The sequence below is a fragment of the Abramis brama genome, assembly GCF_963993115.1.
Source record: "Abramis brama genome assembly, chromosome: 14".
Lineage (NCBI taxonomy): Eukaryota > Metazoa > Chordata > Actinopteri > Cypriniformes > Leuciscidae > Abramis > Abramis brama.
In genome coordinates, this window is record NC_139976.1 from 13,845,784 (window position 1) to 13,867,948 (window position 22,165).

General features: G+C 38.3%; 1 protein-coding gene across 2 annotated transcripts in view; it reads left to right on the plus strand.

The window, feature by feature from the left end:
• The window catches only part of zeb1b (zinc finger E-box binding homeobox 1b), a 59,221-nt gene that overhangs the window by 832 nt on the left and 36,224 nt on the right, over positions 1–22,165 (plus strand). The window contains exon 1 of one of the 2 annotated variants that reach the window (XM_084134253.1): positions 398–1,213. The exons of the other annotated variant lie outside the window; for it this stretch is intronic. Within the exon in view, the coding sequence (XP_083990379.1) occupies positions 1,198–1,213 (16 nt within the window). The 5' untranslated portion in view covers positions 398–1,197. Of the gene's footprint in view, positions 1–397; positions 1,214–22,165 lie in introns of those variants that run through there. 2 annotated transcript variants of the gene reach the window in all.

Here is a 22,165-nt window from a genome sequence, read left to right on the forward strand (position 1 = left end):
CTCTAATAGTGTGTATGTAAACATTTTAGCGTGGTGTTTATGAATACATGGGTTTACATCGCCGATGTGACAGTTTGGTTGGTTTCACTTGCTATGGTACAGCTACGAGTCCCACTTTTGTAATGTAGCTCATAAGAAACTGCCTTATAACAGCAGCACGCTTCTCTGTGTTGCTGCTGCATTGGGAAAAAGGGGCATGTATGAAGTTCGCGGTGATGTTTGACAGGAAAGTTTCTTCTTGAACTCCGATTGAAGTTTACAAAGCAAAAAATAAGGGTGTGTTTATGTAACAGTCCTGCCAGTCTAGGCGTCCCTCAGGGACCGGGGCTCAGAGAGCTCTGGAGCACGATGCCAGTTAAAGCAACCTGTTTGTTGCAGCCAGCCTGCCACATTTCTAGTTGGGTGGTAACGCTGAAGAGAAAAGGAAAGGAATCTGAAGGGCTGTCTGCTGCTAGAACAACTGCTGCAGCCTATATAAGGAATGCGTATACATCCCGAGCAGCGCAGAGAATCCTGATAAATCGCGCTGCTGCAGCTGGACTTACTGCACTGACAGTTTATTTGTTTTGGGGACTTTATGCATCCGCTTTGTAATGCACGTGTAGGTTTCAGGTTGATGTGTGGTAAATAACCTAAACTCGTATTTGCTCTCTTGAATTATAAGGATTGATCTGGTAAGCTGTGTCCAGAGCGGTATAGACCGTGAGCCTTAGTAATTTCACTAAGGAAATCGATAATGAGAAATGTGAGGGCGTGCTTTACTTCTCGCTTGCGCGCGCGTGTGATGGGGAATATAAACTCGAAAACACTTTTAAAATCATTTTTTTTCATCCACACTCCGTCTTTTGTAGATTAAAGTGCACCGTTCAACATTCTGACGATTTATCTGCAGAGTTAAGTGGTTTTTGATAAAGAGATGAGTGAAGAAAGACACTTTTCCTCTGGCTGACGCCATGCGCGCGCCATGTAGCGGTTCTCTCAGCGTGCGCGCGTTAGAGCGACCTGTAAATATATGTGCTTACCTGATCGGAAGGAAAGACAAAAATGTCACTTAGGTTTTTCATAGATGCCATTTGACCATCTCGCTATTGTTTGTTTTTTTGCTACCTGAACTTGCTTGACAGAGAAGGAGTCTTTCTGAGATACATTGGCTCATTTTGAAAGCAGACGGGAGGCGTTTCTCGTGCGTTGCAGCAAATGTCAACTTGTGCAGGTATAAAAAAAAGATGTATGTGCAGTGTTTCTCGCATGCCTTCTCACTCAGCTGCTGTTGTCGTTTGTTTTTAACTGCAGAACGGATGGGTGCCTGTTATCTTTCGGCGTTCTGTAGCGCTCTTAAAAGCATCGCTATATAGTGCAAAGAGCATCCTCGATACTTGTAGGTGCTGAAGCATCGCTCATGATCTTTTTTCCATGCGGTAAAAGCATAGGCGTGTTCTGAAATTGTTTCGAAACCTAGAATGATTTTACACCGTGAGGCTTGAGAGTCATTTTGCAGTGCTTTTCTGCGGTGTTGGGTTGATATAAGTGCTTTGTCATAGAGCGTTTGGCACTGCTCACCGCACTGCAGGTATCTAAACGCGGAGACGCACCTGAGCCGTGCAATAGCACCTGCTTCTACCTATTTTATCTTATAAACACCTTCAGATAGCTTTTGATGACATATTATGTCATTATATTTCAAGCTTAATTCTTCTGTGTTAAATAAAGCTTGTTTTATCATTTTGATCTCAATCATATATAACTGTTTTTGGCCCAATTAATTTAAGTTTGTTCTCCTTTAAATGCACGCAGGCGCTTTATGCGTCCTGACCGTTAATTATTTGAAGTCACGGTTTGACCTCAGAGCGCACCCGCTCCCGGTGCGTGATGAACGCTCCCTGACTGTGCGCGTCCCTGCGTCATTAGCATACGCCCCTCCCCCTCCGCGCCCCCGTAAGGAGTGTTGATCAGACCGTGTATAATTGGAATGTGGCCCGCCTGAGTGCTTCACCGTTTCTTGTAAAGGCCAACAGTAAATGTTCACTGGAGGCAAACTGTCTTCTAGATGGATTCACCTTGTGTTTACCAGACTTACTTTCACTTTAATTACCATAATCAAGATGAATGGAATGGAATGTTTTTATTTCAACTCACTTGCTTTAGGACTGTTTTAAATCAGCCAGAGAAGGCTTGAATTGAACACTATGAATTCTTGTAATGTTTAAAATCTACACAAGAAAATATATTGTACTAAACTGACGCGCCTGTTCATAACATCTTCAGCTCTAATTATAATTCACATAGCCTAACCTTCACCAACTTAACAATCCCACATAATTAAAATGCCTCCCTTAGGTCTTCTGTATGAAGTTGCTTGATTGTGGCTCTTATCAGAAGGCCTAATTGTTGGCACCATTGCTGTCCTCATAAGTCACTGATGGGACATGTTGCACTAATGAGTCTTACGGTTATATGGTAACACTTTAGTTTAGGGTCCAATTCTCACTATCAACTAGTTGCTTATTAGCATGCATTCGGATATTCACTGTTTATTTGTACTTATAAAGCAAATATTAATGCCTTATTCTGCATGACCATATTTTACATCCCTTAATCTCAATATCTAAACTTAACAACTACCTTACTAACTATTAATAAGCAGTAATTGGGAGTTTATTGAGGCAAAAGTTCTAGTTAATAGTTAGTTAATAGTGAGAATTGGACCCTAAACTAAAGTGTGACCACAAAGGCAAACAAAGTTGCTGAATAATTACCAAACTTTCCTTTCCTCTGTCGTGTTGAAATGTTATGGATCATCCCAACTGGGTAACTCGGGTACTCATCCTACTTTTTTTTGGCCATCAATAAAATGTTATTGACTCTCATGAGTCAGACTGCAGTAATATGCCTTCATTTGGAGTGTTTGTAAAAGTTACAGTGGTTTCTACACAGTGGCTGAGGGGGAAGGGAACGTTTTTTCAGTGCTGAATCCTTTACACGGTGAGCATGTGACAGCAGCACTTCACCATCAGGTGAAAAATCTGTGATGTGCCTGTTGCTTTGGCTAAAGGCAGGGTGTTAACGCTGAGATGAGCTTCTGGGAAGGTGAAGAATGTTTTACAAGGTAGAGAATTCATTAGCTCTCTTTGACTTTTGGCCTACCTTGCCTGAATGGCCTACCCTGAAAACAAAATATGCTAAACCCTATAGCGATATATATATATATATATATTTTCATCATATACCTTATTGTATCAGGCAAGTCTCTAGTGAACTCAGTAAACTTGAGGCCCAGGGTACAGCCTGCAGATTTTGACTCTCTGTAGAGTGGAATGCTAAATAGTCAACAGTTTCTCAGAGTATTTAAAGCAGTTTCAGGTGAAGTTATCTGTAGAATGTGAGGAAGGTGAACGGTGTCTAAACATCTTGAAAGCTGCGTGTCTGTGCAGTGCAGCCTTAATCAATCTTATTTAAAAGCACACTGCTTATATCACCAACTGCTTGGAAAGCCGACTGAGAGTATCTCAAGTATGTCACTCAGAACTTCTGAACATGCAGATTCCCGAAACAGTACGATTCTTGGAATCCTTATAACGATAGGGTTCGGTTCTGTTTAGAAGATGCTTAAACTGTGTGCCAGTGTGTCTTTTTTTTCACCTTTCCATGTGGGACCCATTCTAACAACATTCCCGGCCGCTTGGGGTTCTCGCGGCGCGTAACATGAAGGCGATCAGGACCTTGAGCTGTAAACGTGAAGGTGCTAATAGTCCGGAAGACGACAGGTGTTGTTCACAGGGCGACTTTCCTTCTGTCCCTTCCTCCTTTGGCTCTCTCCAAGAGTACGTCAGGGCAATTTGAAACCTCTCAGTTTGGGAATAGAGGAATGTGGCTGACCGGTATTAGCATGGCTAAGAAAATAAACATGGCAGCGGCTGGTGAGCGTGCTGTGCTTTGTAGTGGCTTTCTCTTACGTTTCAAAAGAACTTTAGCAAGGCTGTATTTTTATACTGAGACATTTTAGGAGAAGGATTTACACCTCTGAAATGAGCAGAACCCGCAAAGTTTTACTCGACTGCGTTTTTACAAACACTCACAGTGGAACACCCAGCGAATGATGAGAAATGTTTAGCTTGTTTACTGTCATTACCTTCGGAGAGCTATGGCCAACGTCAGGCCACTGCCAGCTCTGTGATAAAATGGGTGTAGCGGAATTTATTTGGCTGATAAAACTTTAATTACTGCGCTGGGCTATTTCCACACCCCGTACCAGACTTTCTAGGGTTTAACTCAATAAACACACATGCTTGTTTTTTCTCTTACTTGTGCACATCAAGTTGACGCTTTATAGCTTAGGAAATTTGCATGCATTTGTTTTTCTAGGTATATGTGAGTGAGGAGGAACCCTTTTTCTTCGGGACATGCTGCTAGGGCATTTTAAATGCCATCTGCTAACATTTAGGGTCTCTCCCTGGTGCGTGAGGTTTAGCCGAGGAGGAAATTTTCATTTATCCATCATCCTTTCGTTGACTTCCTCCAAAAGTCCATCTGAAATGCGCTCTCCACTCCTCTCTTCTTCTCCTCTCCTCTTTTGACTCTTTCTGTAAGACACAGTAGCAGGGTGATGTTTAGTGACCTCTGCCATGGGCGCCCATGCATTGCCTCAAGTATGACTTCACTTTCCCCCCCTGTGCCATTGTGAGGCGTCCAGCGTAACAAATTGGCTGTGTGTTAAAGCCCCCAACACACAAATACACACTCTGTGAATAGATCTCTAGGTAACAAAGCTCAGAAGCAGCCCTTGTTTTTTTCGTCTTACCCCCCATTCCCTTTCAGTTCGCCCCCCCCCGTGTGGAGGTCACATGGGGGAGGGATTTGTTGAAGATGGGGGTCAGTGTTTTGGAGGCCTGCTGAGGTGACAGTGAAGGACTGTTGTAAACTGGCAAGATAGCTCCTCTTCTCTCCCTTCCTGTGCTTTGCATAACAAACATGGCTTCCTTCTTGTGAAGGGCCGGTGTGTGAACGTGTGTTTAAGCACGTGAAAAACACTGTATGTGAGTGAGAACTTTGTAGACAGAGCGTGGTGGTGCATTTCTATTTGATTGAGGTCCAGTTTGTGGTTTTTCTTGCATTGTACGCATTTGTTCGCTTTCTTTAGAAGGTTCAGAAAAGGAAATTAGCCCTTTTGTTTTGTTGATTAGGTGAATGAAAAGAAAAGAAAAGGAAATAGGACTCCATTATTGGCTAAAGTGATAGCCACTCAGGCCTTAGTGCTACATATGACATGACAATACACACAACATGAGACAGCAAACACAACTTTTGTAATGTGACTTACACTAAATGTTTTTGAAAACAAATTCAGTAATATTGTTAAATATTATTACAATTTAAAATAAGTAACTGCTTGTATTTTTATATATTTTGAAATGTAATTTATTCCTGTGATGGCAAAGCTGAATTTTTTAGCATCATGACTCCAGTCTTCAGTGTCACATGATCCTGCAGAAATAATAATATGCTAATATGCTGATTTGCCGCTCAATAAATATTTCTTATTATTATCAATGTTGAAAACAGTTGTACTTCTTAATATTTTTCTTTTTCTTAGGATTCTTTAATGAATAGAAAGTTCAAAAGAACAACATTTATTTGAAATAAATGAAAACATTAATAATTGTCTTTATTGTCCTTTTGAATAAAAGTATAATAATTTTGTTCAAAAGAAAATCTTTCTGACCCCAAACTTTTGAATGGTAGTGTATTTGTAAATTAAACAACATTTTCAATATGTAGGGCGGGACTTAAATTCCTAAATTAAGATATAATTAGATTGTATAGTTTATTGGATTGACATTGTTATTCTTGGAAATGCTCTGTTTATTGACTAATATTATTTTTCCCTACATATACGGCCTTGATTATGCTAGCAGAAATATTGTTTCAGAGTTGGAGTGAAATAATTTTTTTTCTTTTGATTAAATCACCAAGGAAATTTATAGTAAATAGTGTCAATTTTAGCTTTATTTGGTCTTAAATAGGATTGTTTTCCTAATCATCCTCTGGCCTGTAAAGAACCAAGATCCGTACACGGTTCATTTCAGGTGCTGCTTAATTCCTCCGGCCCTGTCCAAATTTGTCTCTCAGCAAAAAGCGCTCCAAACATCTCTATGCTTTTACAAACGGGGATTAATGATCAGCCTGGTCATTGGTCCCACGGAAGGAGAGGAAGCATTACTCCTAAACAAAAAACCTCCTTTTTATTTCCCTCTCCTTCATCTCTCCCTCATTTTCACTCTCCCCAGAAGAGCCCAGGTTTCATGAACCCCCTTTTTAGTTGTGCACGGTTGTACTTTATTGGTTGGTTTGTGTGTGTATTTGTGTGTGTGTGTGCGCGCTTAAGTGAGCTATTGTGTTTTAAAGCTTGTGAGGGGGAGAAAAGGGGTTTTGCTACCTATGCAGCGGGCCACTATCGGGCATAGAGGGGCTTAGCGGCAGAAGAAAAGGACTATTGAAAGAGTGCAGAGAGGGAGGGAACACTCTTTCTCCTGCTGCCTGTGGGAAACTACTGCCCATGCGGAGACATGCATTTGCATATGACCCATTCTCCTTCGAGAGGAAGACGAGATGTGGAGGAATCCTTGTCTCTCTGCGTGTCAGTGTGTAGGTGAAGCGTTTGTCTGCTTGAGATGGAGGAACAAGTGTTACAGCGAATGGGTGTCAACAGTGCTGGTCCCAGGACTAAAATATCCTAAAGGTGTCTGGATGTTGGAGGGGAGAGGCACGTACACACACATCTCAGTAACACTTAAAGACTGAGTGATGTGTGATACCCAGATACACACATCTATCTAAATTCATGTCAGAGACTTTTTTAATATATGTAAAGCTAATTATTATTAATAAAGACTAACCTTAACCCTACACCTAAAAGTAAACTTTTTTTTAGAATAAAAAAAAAATTCAGGAATGCACAATACATCTGTACTTATTTAGATTATCATATTGATAGTGGATATTGAATTGTGCATGCTCATTTATTACATTTTTATAATTAGTATTCTAATTCTCACTTAACATTAATCTTTAAATAACCTAATAATTTAGTAATGGCACTGTTTTAATGCCATTTAAAAAAAGCTAATCTAAAATTAAATATATTATTTTTTAATACTCGATATTATAAAGTTTTGATGCTTTAATTCACGTTTAAAACTTTAAAAGTTTATAGAGTTTTATTTTTTATTTATTAGAAAATGTGTAATATTTTATATGATATTTAAATATAAATCATTTTAATTGAATAATTTAGCGGCCATGACATTAATATAATATACTTATTCGTATCAACCAAAATTTGAATCTGTGGATTTTTTTAGGCTACATCATCTATTTATATATATTATTTGTTAATCAGGATGTTCTCAAAGGAAGACCGACAATGATTTCTCCTGACAATTTTGTCTTTAAAGTATAGTTAAGTAAACCTGCAAACTAACACACTTACAGCTCAGCAAACCCTACCTCCCTGATGCAATAGCAACAGCCAGTTAGGATCATTCACAAGTATTGTGCTGTCTGGACTCAGCAGCACACATTCCACAGTGTGTGTGTGTGTGTGTGTGTGTTTCCTATCAGTCTTATTTTTCTGCTCTATGTCACTGTGTTGTGTTGATCTCATCTAATAGAGTGTGTATGAAATAGTTTCTCTGGATATAAACACTTCCCCGCAGATCTCTTGTCAGTGTGAGTCATATGAACAGGTGTGTGAGGTGTATGACCTCATCTAATACAATCATCTATCCCAACAAGTGTGTGTCCGTGTGCGTGCGTGTGTGTGTGTGTGTGCATGGTGGGAAGGTCGCTGCCACATCACACAGGAAATTAAGACTTCGCCCTCCTTCCCCCCTTTCTCCACTACTTCACTCTTTGGGGATATTATGTTTGTGTGTACACCTGTCCAAAAGACTCCGGTCGGAGTCTGACAACTTAAGTGGCGTGTTCTTCAGGGATAAGCCTACGTGTATGTGTGTATGAGCGTGTACACCTGTTAGGGTTTTTTCAGTCCACCTGAGAATATGAGTGCTTGTAATTGGCTTGTGTGGGGGGTAATTTTGTGTGTCAGTTGTGCTGATACATTTATTGTTTTTAATAATATGTCTTGGGACTACTCTTAAGGGCTATAGGGTAGTCTCTCTCAGTCTCTCACTCTCTCTCTTTCATGCATCTCCATAACTGGCCTCAAACCCAAAGTTTGTGTTTAACTGTTTACACAATATAGGCATATAGTGGACTTTTCCTCAACTGTTTTCAGTAGATTGTGGTGTAATCTAGTAGTTAAAGATCTGGGCTGGTAACCAAAAGGTTGCCAGCTCAAATCCCAGAGGAACGATCCATGAACGAACACCATTGTGCTCTGGAGCGAGCCACTTAACCTTAGGTTGCTCCAGGAGGGTTGTTCCTGTAACTGAAGGTGCAGTTAGCCAAGGGATTTTGATGTCAAGGAGGACCCCTGAATATGATGATTCCCTTGTGAGGGATTGCTTTGCTAAAAAATATAGGCACATATTATTTGCTTTTAAAAATTGGAACCCATGCAGTAGGTGATGTTAAAGGAATAGTTTTGTCATTATTTACTCACTCTTATATTGTTCCAAACATCTATGAGTTTCTTTCTTCTGTTGAACACAAAATAATATGTTTTGAAGAATGTTGGTAACCAGACACCCATTGACTTCCATTGTATTTCTTTCCTACTATGGAAGTCAGTGGGTGCCGTTAACTGTCTGACTATTAACATTCTTTAAAATTCTTGTGTCGTGACACTTGCGTCTGGTGTAGACACGTTGTTTTGGTAGTTTGTGAAGTAGATTCACCGTCTGGTTTAAGTTTACCTGGCACTGGCAGTCCTTTTAAACTTGTCCATTCTTAGTGCAGAATCATGCATCATTCATTTATTTCATTCATTCATTCATTATTTTACCCTGCAATACTCAATTCTGATTCTTCAATCGTGCCATCTAGTGGTCTGTTATTCTACAACAACAACCGCTACAACTGATAACAGACCGCTCGAGCAGGTACTGCGAGTCATCTTGAGGAAATAAAATATGTGTTTAATTATTTACTTATGTGGAAAATAGCCACATAATAAGCAGGATGATTTTGCAGTAGGGTCTTGTATCACCCTGAAGGGGTTTAATCTGCTGACTGTGCACTATCCCTTAGCCTTTCCATGCCCCCCTTAATAGGGAAAACTTTGCAGAAAAAAACCCTGAAACTACCTTTAACATGTTCTGTTCTGTTCTGTTCTGTGCGTAATATGGACATAGCAAAGGATGAGCAATGGAAGTCTTATCACCACCCAGAGTGTTTTCTAATCTTCACCCCTGTGTATAAAGAGCCTCTGCTAAAAACGAAAAGCTATATTTTTCATTGCTTTAATCTTACCAGCTTCACGCTCGCAATCAATCCCATCATCCTCATATTGCATCCATAATAGGCAACATCTCCTGACTGATCCACAAGGCATGACAGAATATCAACACACCTTCAGCCATCACCGTTCCGTTTTCAACATTTGCAGCCCTGTTGCATCAGAAAGTGAAATTACAGCTAGAAATAATGCATCCTCATTTAATGCTTTCAGCCCTTATCACATCAAAACAATGCTAAGAAGATAATGATGAATATGCTGTATACTTCTATCAGCTCGTGGGCTCTCGTGGCCTTATGAATACAGCTCTTATGCCGGCGAGCGGCTGCACTGATAAGGTGATCTATCAAAGTGATGTATGAAATGTCAGGGATGCTGGGAGGCAGCGTGAGATCTCTGTTTTCTGAGGTTCTGAGGAGCTCTGCAGGGTTTGATGCGTTATGATTTGAGGGGGTTCTCGTAATGCGTCTCTATCCACGGCTCCCTGGAGATGTGTGTGTGTGTGTGTGTGTGTGTGTGTGTGTGTGTGTGTGTGTGTGTGTGTGTGTGTGTGTGTGTGTGTGTGTCCTTGTCCATCTGAACTCCCTGGAGAAGTAGTAGGTTAGCTCATACTAAGAGTGTGTGTATTAGTCAGATTGTGAAAGGCTTTCTGCCTCAGCGACCGTCAACACTGGGAAACATCTAGAAAGATGTGATGATTGGCCATATGAAATGTATAACGAATGCATCACTTTTACACTTTTACAGCCACTTTTACGTATTACAGCCTCTCGTACACAAAATATAAAACAAGATGCTGTCACCCCAATTAAAATGTTTCTTAAGGGTCTATGCGATCCGTAAGCTTTAAACATGCCTGTGTGTGTTGGCTTGACATGTGATAATGAATATGTTTAAGCGGTGTTTAGTAAACTGTTTGTTTCTGCTCTCCAGCTCCATATGTTTGCCTCAGGTCCCCACAGGTTTCCTCTGATGTCATCTGTCCATGTGTTAAATGGCATCCCGGGAATTTCTCACCTCTGCTAGTAATAATTATCCTGGGGTCCCGTGCGAGGTTGGGGGGATGTCATTGCAACATTCCCTTAATGTGAACCAGATTTGGTTCAACGCTCTCTCTGTACGTGATCTGGACATTTTTTAAGCTGTGAGCGTTCGCCTCTGCTGGTGCTGTCAGACTCCCCCACCCCTCCTCTGTCCGTCTGCACCTGGTACCTGATGGTATCAGAGCTTCCCACTCCATATTTCAGCCAATCACAGTGCAAGGAGTGGTATCCCTCCTGTGTTTGCAGTACACAGTATTTGGCCTTGCCAAGTTTACCTGATAGTTACCTGATACTGAACTGGGGTTAGACATCAAGAGCAAATAAATCTTGTGTAATAATTTCGTTCTGTGCCTTGATCCGATTGGTGGTTAATATCTTGACGTCGACTTAAATGACGTTCGTAACCTATTTTACTTCTGGAATAGAATATTTAATAACAAAAACTTGAATTTATTTATCAGGAATTGATTGAGGCTGAGCAATTTATTGCATTTTTATTTGGAATGGCTTGCAACAATGTGCATTATAAGACCAGAAAATTCAGGAAAACCATAGTAAATAAGTTTAATTTTGATTTTAAGGGGAATCTTGTGTTTTTAGTCACTTTTAGTGGAACTGATTTCACCCAGCAGATGCTACAGCATTCAGGTGTTAATGTGTTTTATTTTTTGTCTGTTGTGTGCATTAGCTGTGCTGGCAATGATGCTCTCTGTCCAAACTGGCAGATTAAAGTCCACCCGTCCTGATTCAGGTGTTTGCAGTCAAAACAAACGCTGACCTTGCCATGTTCACCTGTGCGCTGTGTTTACCTGGTTACAACACTGACAAGAAGCGATGACTGAACTCGAGTCCAAACATTGTAACTTTCCTATTTGTTGCAAATAGGAACGTTTTTCCCTGATAGTTGCTCTTCACATGAAGTGCACGTTCACAATTCATAATTGTTCAATTATGAATAGTACATTTTCAGCATTTATTAATCAAGGTTAATTTCTACATATACATTTTAACATTTCAAGTTGTATGAATTAACATTATTGAATGTTTAATGAACAAACACAAATGAACAATCAATAGTATTTTTTGTAAAAAAAAAATTAACTAAGATTAATACATTTTGTAAACAATGTTGTTTATTGTTTGTTCATCATACCTACTTCATTAAACAATGTTGAGAAATTTAATAGTAAAGTATTATCTTAATTGAATTGCCTTTCGTTATTCTTTAGCTCAGCTACATGTTTTTTTTCTTAAAAACTCCCAGGGTACACTTAACATTTTTGGCACACTTTCATAATGTGTTTAGAAACGTTGTTAGACCTTTCTGTTCTCACAAAGCTTCCACAGTTCTTTTGCAGCTCCCAGCTTCCCCGAACAAATCCACAACACTTTTTCAATGTCCTTTAATGTTCCCGGCCTCCCTTAACACTTAAATAACATAATCACAGTGCTTTCACAACATTTTCTCTGCTCTTACAGAGTACGGCAGCTGCCGCTCGACTTCCCGTCCAACTACAGCAGGTGCTGCAGGCTCACAGGAATTCCGCTACGCTTCTCATAAATAACACCTGACAAAAGACAGAGAGAGAGAGGAGACATGGTACCTTTGATGACTTAGACTGAAAGACTTCGTCAGACATGGATTGTGAATTACTTTGCTTTTAAAATACAGGGCAAAGAAACAGGCAGAGGAAAGGAAAGAGACTGTTAAAAATGCACCAAAAGGAATGATGCATGAGGGTGTGTCAGCATAGAGAGGGGGTGGAAGTCAATGCAGGACATTGGCTCCATCCAAAACCAGCTGTCCAGTTAGCCAATAACTTCACTGGCTGCGCCTTTGTGTGAATGCACCTTCTAAGTAAACTGCTTTTGCAAGATCTTCCAAGTCATAGCATCATGTCAAATGATAGAGATAGAGAAAACCAAGCACTACATATTTCTCAGAAGAAATTTAATCAGAAGTTTATTTTTGCTTTTTTCACGTGATTGTGGGATTTCATAGGCAGTGAAGGACATATTTAGACTGCATACAACAATTGAAAAAAACATTGTCTGCCAATTTTGTATTTTATCATTTGTCCATTTTTCTCGCTCCCTTAAATCAAGCTTTTAGGCTTGGTATTAACTGAAAACTTGGAGGTCACAAAAAGGATTTTTTTTTTTTTTTAAATAAAAGGCAAATGGATGTGTTTGGTTAATGGATGCAGATGAGAACATGAAAGAGTGCTTGTGAATTCAAATCAAAAAGCGGGGAGGGCATTGTTCTGTTCTCTGGGAGTTTCTAATTCCATAAAAGAAAACCAGGCGACTGTGTTAATTTCGCTGTTAAAAGCCGTTAACGTCATCGGGAATGACATTGAATGAGTGTCTCAAAAAGTGGCGGGATAATAATTAAGAAGTGCACATTAATCAGGTTAGATTGGGCATGAATAGACGTGTAAAGTGATTAATTGAATCATTACTGTGGTCCCCTACCCCTGTTTTGCTTTTTTTCAGAGGTTATTTACAAAAGGCTGAAGTTACTGATGCTTGGACATGGCATATTTTTTGCTAAATGAATCATTTCATCAATCTGTCTGTAATCTTGTCCTTCGCTGATGGTACCAGCTGGTATCACACTCTGATGGGAATTTTAATTTCTGTTTGAACGTGAAAGCTAGTGATAGTGATTGTTTCTCCAATAGAAAGAAGAATCACCCGTGCACATAGACCTGAGAACAATGCTAAACACTGCTATTTTGTGAAATCCATTTGGGGATCCAGGAGGGATGGTCAATAAAGTAAAAAAAAAAAAAGTTTCAGCCTTTGGAAGATTTTCAAGATATACAAATGTTCAAAAGTTTTGGCTCTTGATTTTTTTTAAATGTCTGGAGGTAATGTAAAGAAGTATTTTATGCTTACCAAAGCTGAATTTATTTGTTTAAAAATACAATTACAATTTAAAATAACTGTTTTCTGATTTTTCAGCATTTTTCAGCATCATTACTCCAGTCTTCAGTCACATGATCTTTCAGAAATCATTCTAAAATGCTGATTTGGAGCTCAATAAACATTTTTTATTATCAGTGTTGAAAAATGTTGTGCTCCTTAATATTTTTGTGGAAACTGATGCGTTTTATTCAGGATTCTTGAATAGAACAAATGAACAGCATTTGAAATGCAGATATTTTTTAAGTCTTTACTGTGCACTTTAAATTAATTTATTGCATCCTTGCTGAATAAAAGTTTTTTTTTTTTTTGGAAAATCATACTGAACCAAAACTTTTGGACTCTAGTGCATCTTGATATTTATGTATTCAGTCTGAAATGAGTCTGAAATGACTTAAAATGTTGATTTTTGTTAAACACAAGACATATAATACAATAAAATGTTTTCTACTCAATTCATGTTTTCAAAAAAGTTTTTAAACTTATTTACTTTTACATTTTATTTTATAGAAAGTTTTTAATTCGGATACATCAGCATTTTAATAAGATTTAAATCTGGGACGCTATTTAAAGAGCCCTGACTTGTTAGCTAAAATAATGTTTCATATATTTTAAATATATGTTGAATGGCCCAGGACCCAAACATACCCTGACGATGAGTCTGTGCCTACTTTCAGTGACCCCCATCCAGGCCAATGCAAACAAAACCAGGAAGAGACAAAGACAGATTACTTACCCAGGATGCACAGTCCCAAGGCCCTGCCCCCTCACACACACACACACACACACACACGCATACACACAAAAACAAAGCAACAAAAAACTAAACAAAACAAACAAGGAAGTGCATGTAACTTTAGGATAAGTGTGTGATTGTTGCTGACATGACAATGGAATCAGACTTTTAACACTGCAGAGTTAAATTATGATTACAATATTAATAGAATCAGACGGTCTCTCTCACAAAGTGTTTTGAAATGATCCCGTCACACACTGGATCTCTGTTTCATCCAATTCCTCTCACTAATACCAAAGTCTTGCAACACTGCTTTGGAGGCAACACTGTGTGCATGCCAACGAGCCTCTGTCTTCCTTTGTGCTGTTTTCACTGACTGGCCTTATTCACGCGCTGGGATAAATAAGCCTCATTCATGACCGCTGAAAGCCTGAGTCTGCCCTCGCTGGCACAGACAGCCCCTCCGCATGTTCCTGCCTGGCATCCGCTCTCCTGAGAGGGCACTGCCAGCCCGCCTCACCGCCCTGCCATTCTGATTGTGCTATAAGACTATCAGTAAGCAAGTAATCAAGCTTTTATGGAGTCATCAATGCTCACCTCAACTCATTTTTAAAACCAAAATTCTAGAAATATAATTGTAATGTAGGCTATTAAAGGGATTGTTCACCCAAAAATGAAAATTCTGTCATTTACTCACCCTCATGTCGTTTCCAAATCTATATGCACTTACAATGATGTTTTTCAACTGTTTTTTCCGTATAATAAAAGTCAATGGGGTCCAACAAACAAAATATTATAAAAAATATATATATTTCAATATATATTCACATGCTCCATAGAAGAAAGAACATATGGAAATAGGTCTGCTGGTCTCTTTTCTTAAATATTGCTTCTTACATTTTCTGTTTAGTCTGTATTCCAAGTTGCTGTTATATAATCACAGAAATTTGTACTCATTCAGTAATTCCCTTGCTTGTATGTTGAGCATGTATTCATATAAAAAGTAAATTCCCAGTTCATATGCAGTTATATACAGGTATATACTATATACATGCTTGAAATATATATATCAATATATAGCATCATGTATTAATATCACAACATTAAATCCCGCATCCAAGCATATAGCCTATTATAACTGATCCTGACAGATTAAAATTATAAAACTAAGACTTAATTTGGTCACACTTTAGATTAGGGTCAGATTATCACTATTAACTAACTATTAACAACTTTTGCCTCAATGAACTCCTAATTACTGCTTATTAATAGTTAGTAAGGTATTTGTTAAATTTAGGTATTGGGTAGGAATAGGATTAAGGGATGTAGAATATGGTCATGCAGAATAAGGCATTAATATGTGCTTTATAAATACTAATAAACAGCCAATATCCTAGTAATATGCATGCTAATAAGCAACTAGTTAATAGTGAGAATTGGACCCTAAACTATATTGTTACCCATAATTTATTTCCAAGATCACATTGTATACAACATACATTAATCACAGCCTTTGCACTAAGGCCTGTTGCCACCAACAAAGATCTATAATGATAACTATATTTGCGTCCAAACAAGTGAATTATATTGTTCTGTTCATTCTAAGCATGCTGCAGTTTTGTCGTCTGTCGCTTTAAATGCTCAAGTTCTTTAAAGCAGGATGGATTGTGATTGGCTGTCAATGTTTTGATCTTTCCTCATCAGAAAAAAAAAAATCGTTCTGAGATTGATTCCAACAATATCATTTATCTGTGCTGTTATCGTAGTTTTCATCCTTGGTGTGAACAGGCCTTTAATCTATTGTAAGCAGTGCAACTATGAAATGTGCAACAGCAATGGTGTTGTTAATACTGTGCACATTTAGAGATTTTAAGATGTTGATAACAGGAGCATATGTGAGGGAATGAGATTGAATATTATTGAGGGATGACAGAAGTGTTGCTGTCCAGATACGCGTCCAGGGTGTGAACGGTCTGTCTTCTCATTATGAATCAGCGGATCAGGTTTGTGTGAGAAGGGAGCTGCCAGCCGATGATTTCCCCAGCGCATTGTAAAAAGCGTTGAAGTTTTTACATGGAGCGTGATAATGCACAGACACACCAAACAGACACTAAGAATGATATTACCAAGTTAAGTGCCGTCATTTTGATTTAGTTCTTAAATTCAGCTCTTAAGAGAGTCCAAACTTTTTAATGATATTTCATTTGTACAAAGACTTTGATTGGCGAACTGGTTCTTGTTAGGCTGAGACATCGTTGTTACCGGAAATAAGTTTACCCAGCGTAAGCCAATCCGGTAGCCAAAAACCCTGACGTGATGACATGCAAAAGTTTGGAACAACATGATGTTGAGTAAATGATGACAGAATCACTGTCTGCATTCTCATTGGTAGTTTTGTCACTGCATATTTGCATAAAGTTGAGTTCTGCTCAGCTTTGTCTCATAGTTGCTCATGGTGCCTGAATTCTCTGAAATTGAATGACTTTGGGTCTCTCTGTCACTGATTTAGAAGACTTGTTTATATATTTCATTTGACAAGGAAGTCTTCCAGAGTTTAATGTGTGTTATGTGAAAAAGGGAAAAAGAAACACTATTAAGCAATCATTTGACAGGTTGAGGACAGTAAGAAAGACACCAGAATAAGAGGAGGAATGAAAAGAAGAGGGCAGCAGTAATGGTTGAGAATGGGAATGCACCCATTAGATAAGCGTGTGAGACTCACATGGTTGGGTTGTGTGTGTGTCTGTGTGTGGGTGGATGATTTGGTTTGTGCATGCATTCCTAACCTCCACCTGAATGCTGACCTTACTCTGAACTGGACGTGCATCTTCTTTTTTTCTCATCAAAAACCCTGTTTACCCTACACTCCCAACCCACTAAGCACATTTCTTCATAGCTATGAACATTTCTCCACATTTCTGGCTGAGATGCACTCGGAAAGGGTGATAAGATAAAAAATTCTGGCTCTGCTATGACAGCAGGAACAACAGGAAAAGTGCACGATGGAGGGCAGGTTTGTCTGAGACCGGACGCTGGAGAGAATTGCTGTTTTCTCTTCAACTCCACTTGTCATTTTTGTGGCATCGTTTCTTCTGAGGCTCCCATTTTCTGACCTTTTTCCACCCACATTTTCAGTCTAGTCATGACTCTATTTACCACCAAAGAGCACTGTCAGAAAGCACAACACAAGCGGAAAATTTAACTGTTGACAATTAAGTTTCACCAGCCTAAAAACCTGATACTTCTCGGATAATGAGAGCGATTAGGGATGCCGTTAGCTGAAGTCAAATCTCTGAAGAGTGGTAGAGGGGTCTGGGTTTGTGGTAAGCAGCCGAGGCAGACTATACTTACCCTTTAATTTAGCTTCTGTGCAGCCAATGTGCCCTCTGCCTGAGCTGTCATTTAGAGCTGAGCCCTCTCTCTGTCCTAATCGAATCAAAGCCTAATAAATCTATTAAATCAAGGAGAATCTCTTTAGCCCTAAAGACGCTGGGGATGTCTAGACGTTTATGGCTAGTGTGCCATGCTGGACCTTTGGAATTCACAGCCATCCATTCTCGTCTCCTGCTAGATGTGAAGTTGCAAGCCGATATTTGGGTCGTTTTGTGAGATGACATTGGCCGATAACTTAGCTTGATTGCTGATTAACAGAAGTGGTCATTGATTAGTGTCACATTATCTTTATTTTCTCATAATTTATTCATTTTAATGCAAATTTGTGTTTATTTGAATTAAGATATATACATATATTATAAATGATTATATATATATATACATATACATACATCTTCATATATGTATAGTGTATGTATATATGTGTGTGTGTGTATATATATATATATATATATATATATATATATATATAAAATAATTAAAAAAATATAATAATATATTATAATAATATATTATAATAAAATAATAATAAAAATAATAATATATATATATATATATATATTTTTTTTTTTAATTATTATTATTTAATTTTTTTTATGAAATTTATAATGTTTTTAATGATAATATATGTATAAATTTGACAGTTATTGACTTGCTGACGAGTTTCCTGTTTTTTTAAAATGTTTTGTTTATGGCCCTCTCTCTGCATTTCAACCATGCACCAGGTTGTCCCATGGAGTCATGTAGCACTGAAGCATCCCATTTAGAGAGATTAACTTACAACAACACCATGTGTAATGATGATCTTGTGGCCTGGCTGGTTATTAATACGTAAATACGGCGGATTAGTCTGCTCGCAGGCTCACGCTTGGAGACCAGGATTACGGAAAAAGTGCAGGAGTTTTGCTGCATGCCGCTCCCCTCATACACACGCACATGTGCACGCAAATACACAGACCACCTGAAGCACACAGAGAGAGGATGATTAGTTCATGGTTAATCTTTTCTATTGAGGTTGATCTCTGTATGTCTGACGCCACCCCTCCCCCAATTACACTCAAGTACGGCTCGCCAGATAACGTCCGGGTCAGACGCTCACATCCATAAACACGCTTTTATGCTAAGCCTTTACATCAAACACTGTCCACTGGACTTTTTTTTAGGCCCTGCATTACACATAGATTCATATACACTGAACAACAGCAGATGGAACGGAGGACACAGGAGGGAATCTGCATTAATTTGTCTTGCTTTGATAACTGTATGCTTGTTCGCATCAGCCATAGGCTTCCAAACTGGCTCACATCAAAAGCCACGTCTCTCCCGTCACATGGTCTGCACAGGAAACATGATAATAGCTCCAATCATGCTGATTCAATCAGGGCTTCTCCTCGAGCATTCTGGAGCTAAATAGTTCCTTGTTGACTACATACACTCACAACTCTGCAAAAACCACAGAAAACTAAAATCTGAAGGTCTAGACTAATGTACAAGAAACGTTAGGGAACAGCAATGGGGTTCAGCAAAATCGTTCTGTGTTTTTTTAGGTGTTCTTTTTAAAGACAACATGAAATCAATATTAAGTTGTCAAATAAATGCCTACGCTAACAGTCGTTTGATTGTGCACGATTCATCAGTGTGCATGTTTTTCTGTAAAACAGTAAAATCTGTAATATTGTGAAATTTTATATGCATATTTCAACTTTTTTTTTTTCTATTTTAACCCTTAAATGCAGGAATGTTTCGCCAATCATTATTACATATTCGGGTCTTTAGCGACCTGCATATATATCTAACACGGATGGATCTCCACCTGTCGCGATAATATAAAACTCTCTTGATATTAGAGTAACAATTACAGAAGGATAAATTAAAGCATATTTTGTTACCTTTTTAGGCTTGGAAGGGTTCAGTTTGGGCAGATGTTTTATACCATCAGCATCACGTGATGGCAAAGATGAATTTTTAGCAGCCGTTACTCTAGTCTTCAGTGTCAGATGATCCTTAAGAAATGTTAAAACCAGTTGTGCTTAGTAATACTTCTGTGGAAACTGATACTTTTTTCCCAGGATTTTTTAGATTAATAGAATGTTTATTTTGAAATATACATTTTTGGTAGCAAATTCGGCTTCGGCAGTTCGGCTTAAACTTTCTTGTCTGTTTGTTTAAAATATTTAAAATAAAAAATATAAAAAAGGCGAATATGTATTTTTCTATATTATCAACCCATCTGACCAAATTATCCAGTCAAATAATGATTCATAAAATCCATTTATCCCACCTATACTGCATTACTTCCTATTGAACATTGTTTCACTTGGGAATAGGGCACATTATGTATGTTAAGCGCACTGCGAATGCCGTTGTTAAAGTGGGTATTCGTGTACAGTGCGTAATGGATAATGTACAGTTGGTCATTTTCACAAACTAGATACCCAATAGTGTATTCAGAACCCTTATGCAAATCAGATTCGTTAATATAAGCTGAAATGATTTCATTATAAGAAAGACATCATGGATTAAGAGAGACATAAAACTAGAACAGCTATAGGAAATCGGTGTCCTGGGACAATGGTCAGTTTAGCAGCCATTATACAAAAACATTTGACTGCAATTGACCTATCAGAATCAAGTATTTCAGAGAGCTATGTAGTAATGAACAAAACTGCTTAATTGTCAACTAGTGAATGTTCAGTGTGGACCATTTCAGTCTTTTTTCATGGTAACAGACTCACAGGGTCCTTGCGTAACCCTGCCGTGGCTCCGCTGCCGTGGGTCGGCCTTGCGATTAGTGCAGCTCAATCCATCTACGTTATGGCTGAAATAGCTCCACATGAAGTAGTAAGCACAACCTCCTGACCCAAAAATGAGGGGCTTAAGAGACCAGCTGTGTGTGTGTGTGTTCGCCCAGGAGAAAGAGAGCGCATGTTTCAAAGGTTAAGCCTTTATGTGTGTGTGTGGGAGAGATTTGTAAGAGAGGAGAAGAACAGGTAAAAGTATAGCGATAAACCCTATTTATAAATCCCTCTTCCTTTAGCGTCTATCTCTCCTAATCTCTCTCTCTCCTGTCTTTCCTTCCTCTCGCTGTGCTTCCTTTCGCTGTTCCCTCATTCACGAGAGCACCTTCATAGATGTGCGTAGCTGCATTTGTGTACCTGTGGGGTTTTATCGCCTTTCTGTCGCATTCTCCGGGTTGTTATCATGCACGATTAATGAGGTCGTTGTATGAAATAACGCAGACTAACTGCTAACGCATTCATCCACCCTATCATCACAGGGTGTGTCATCCTGGGAGAGGACACAGGAAATGAAAGAGAGACGCTGCGCCAATTAAACAAACGCTCTTCAGACTGTGTGTGTGTGTGTTTCCATCTACTCAAAATGTACTCATCTCTTTTTTCATTCACACTCTCACTCGCACTCCCACACACTCAGGGCGGCATCATAGACAATCATCGTGTCTGAGGACATGGCACAGGAAATCAGGGTTGTCTTGGAAACGGGGCCTTATTGATTAAGTGGTCATCATCGCTCAGCACATGTGGCTCAGAGGTGGACAGGGTTTTCCAACTCTCTCTCCTCTTTTGTTCTGCGTTCATGTTTCTTTTCCATTGTCTTCCTCATCCAAATCCCCACCAGGTGTTTGTCACTCCCACACGGGTAATTTTGATATTTATGTTTTATGTTTTTGTCTTTATGATTTTGTGTATCATAGCCATATAGTATTTACTGGATGCATAGGATATTATTGTGAACTCAAATAAAGAAAAACTAAACTGACACTAAACTTAAAAACATGTTCATGCCTCAAGAACTAAAAATAGAATCATGAGATTTAAATAGTTTAGATTTTTTTGTTATAAAACTGTATAAAAAATGAAAATATTCTTACAAACCTAAAACTGAAACTAATTATATAGATTAAAAACATTTGACATTTATCAGTTTCAGTTGAGCTTTTTTGTTGTTTAGTTTCTATTCTGAAACTAGTTTCTATTCCAATTTAGTTTAGTTTTTCATACTGTAGCTTTCAATTTATGATTGTTTCGGTTTATTTTACTTTTTTACGAACAAACATAATCATAGATAGACTTGTGAAAAATGAATCTAAATTAGACAAAAACTAAGTATTCAAACCTTGAGAATGACTCATAAAAAATTCACACTTTAGATCAGGGTCTAATTCTCACTATTAACTACAACGTTTGCCTCAATAAACTCCTAATTACTGCTTATTTATAGTAAGGTAGTTGTTAAATTTATGTATTGGGATTAAGGAATGTAGAATATGGTCATTCAGAATAAGGCATTAATATTTGCTTTATAAGTACTAATAAACAGCCAATATCATAGTAAATCATGCACTGAAAAAAATGATTCGTTGAATTTACTAAAAATGTTTATGGTAAGTGGTTCCACACAATTGATTTTAGCTACATTTAAAGAAATGGATTAAGTTGAACTTAATAAATTTTAGTTCAACTTAATGCATTTGTTTAAATGTAGCTTAAATCAATTGTGTGGAACCACTTACCATCATTTTTTTTAGTAAATTCAACAAATCGTTTTTTTCAGTGTGCTAATAAGCAACTAGTTAATAGTGAGAATTGGACCCTGAAATAAAGTGTTACCCATATGAGTGTAAAATGA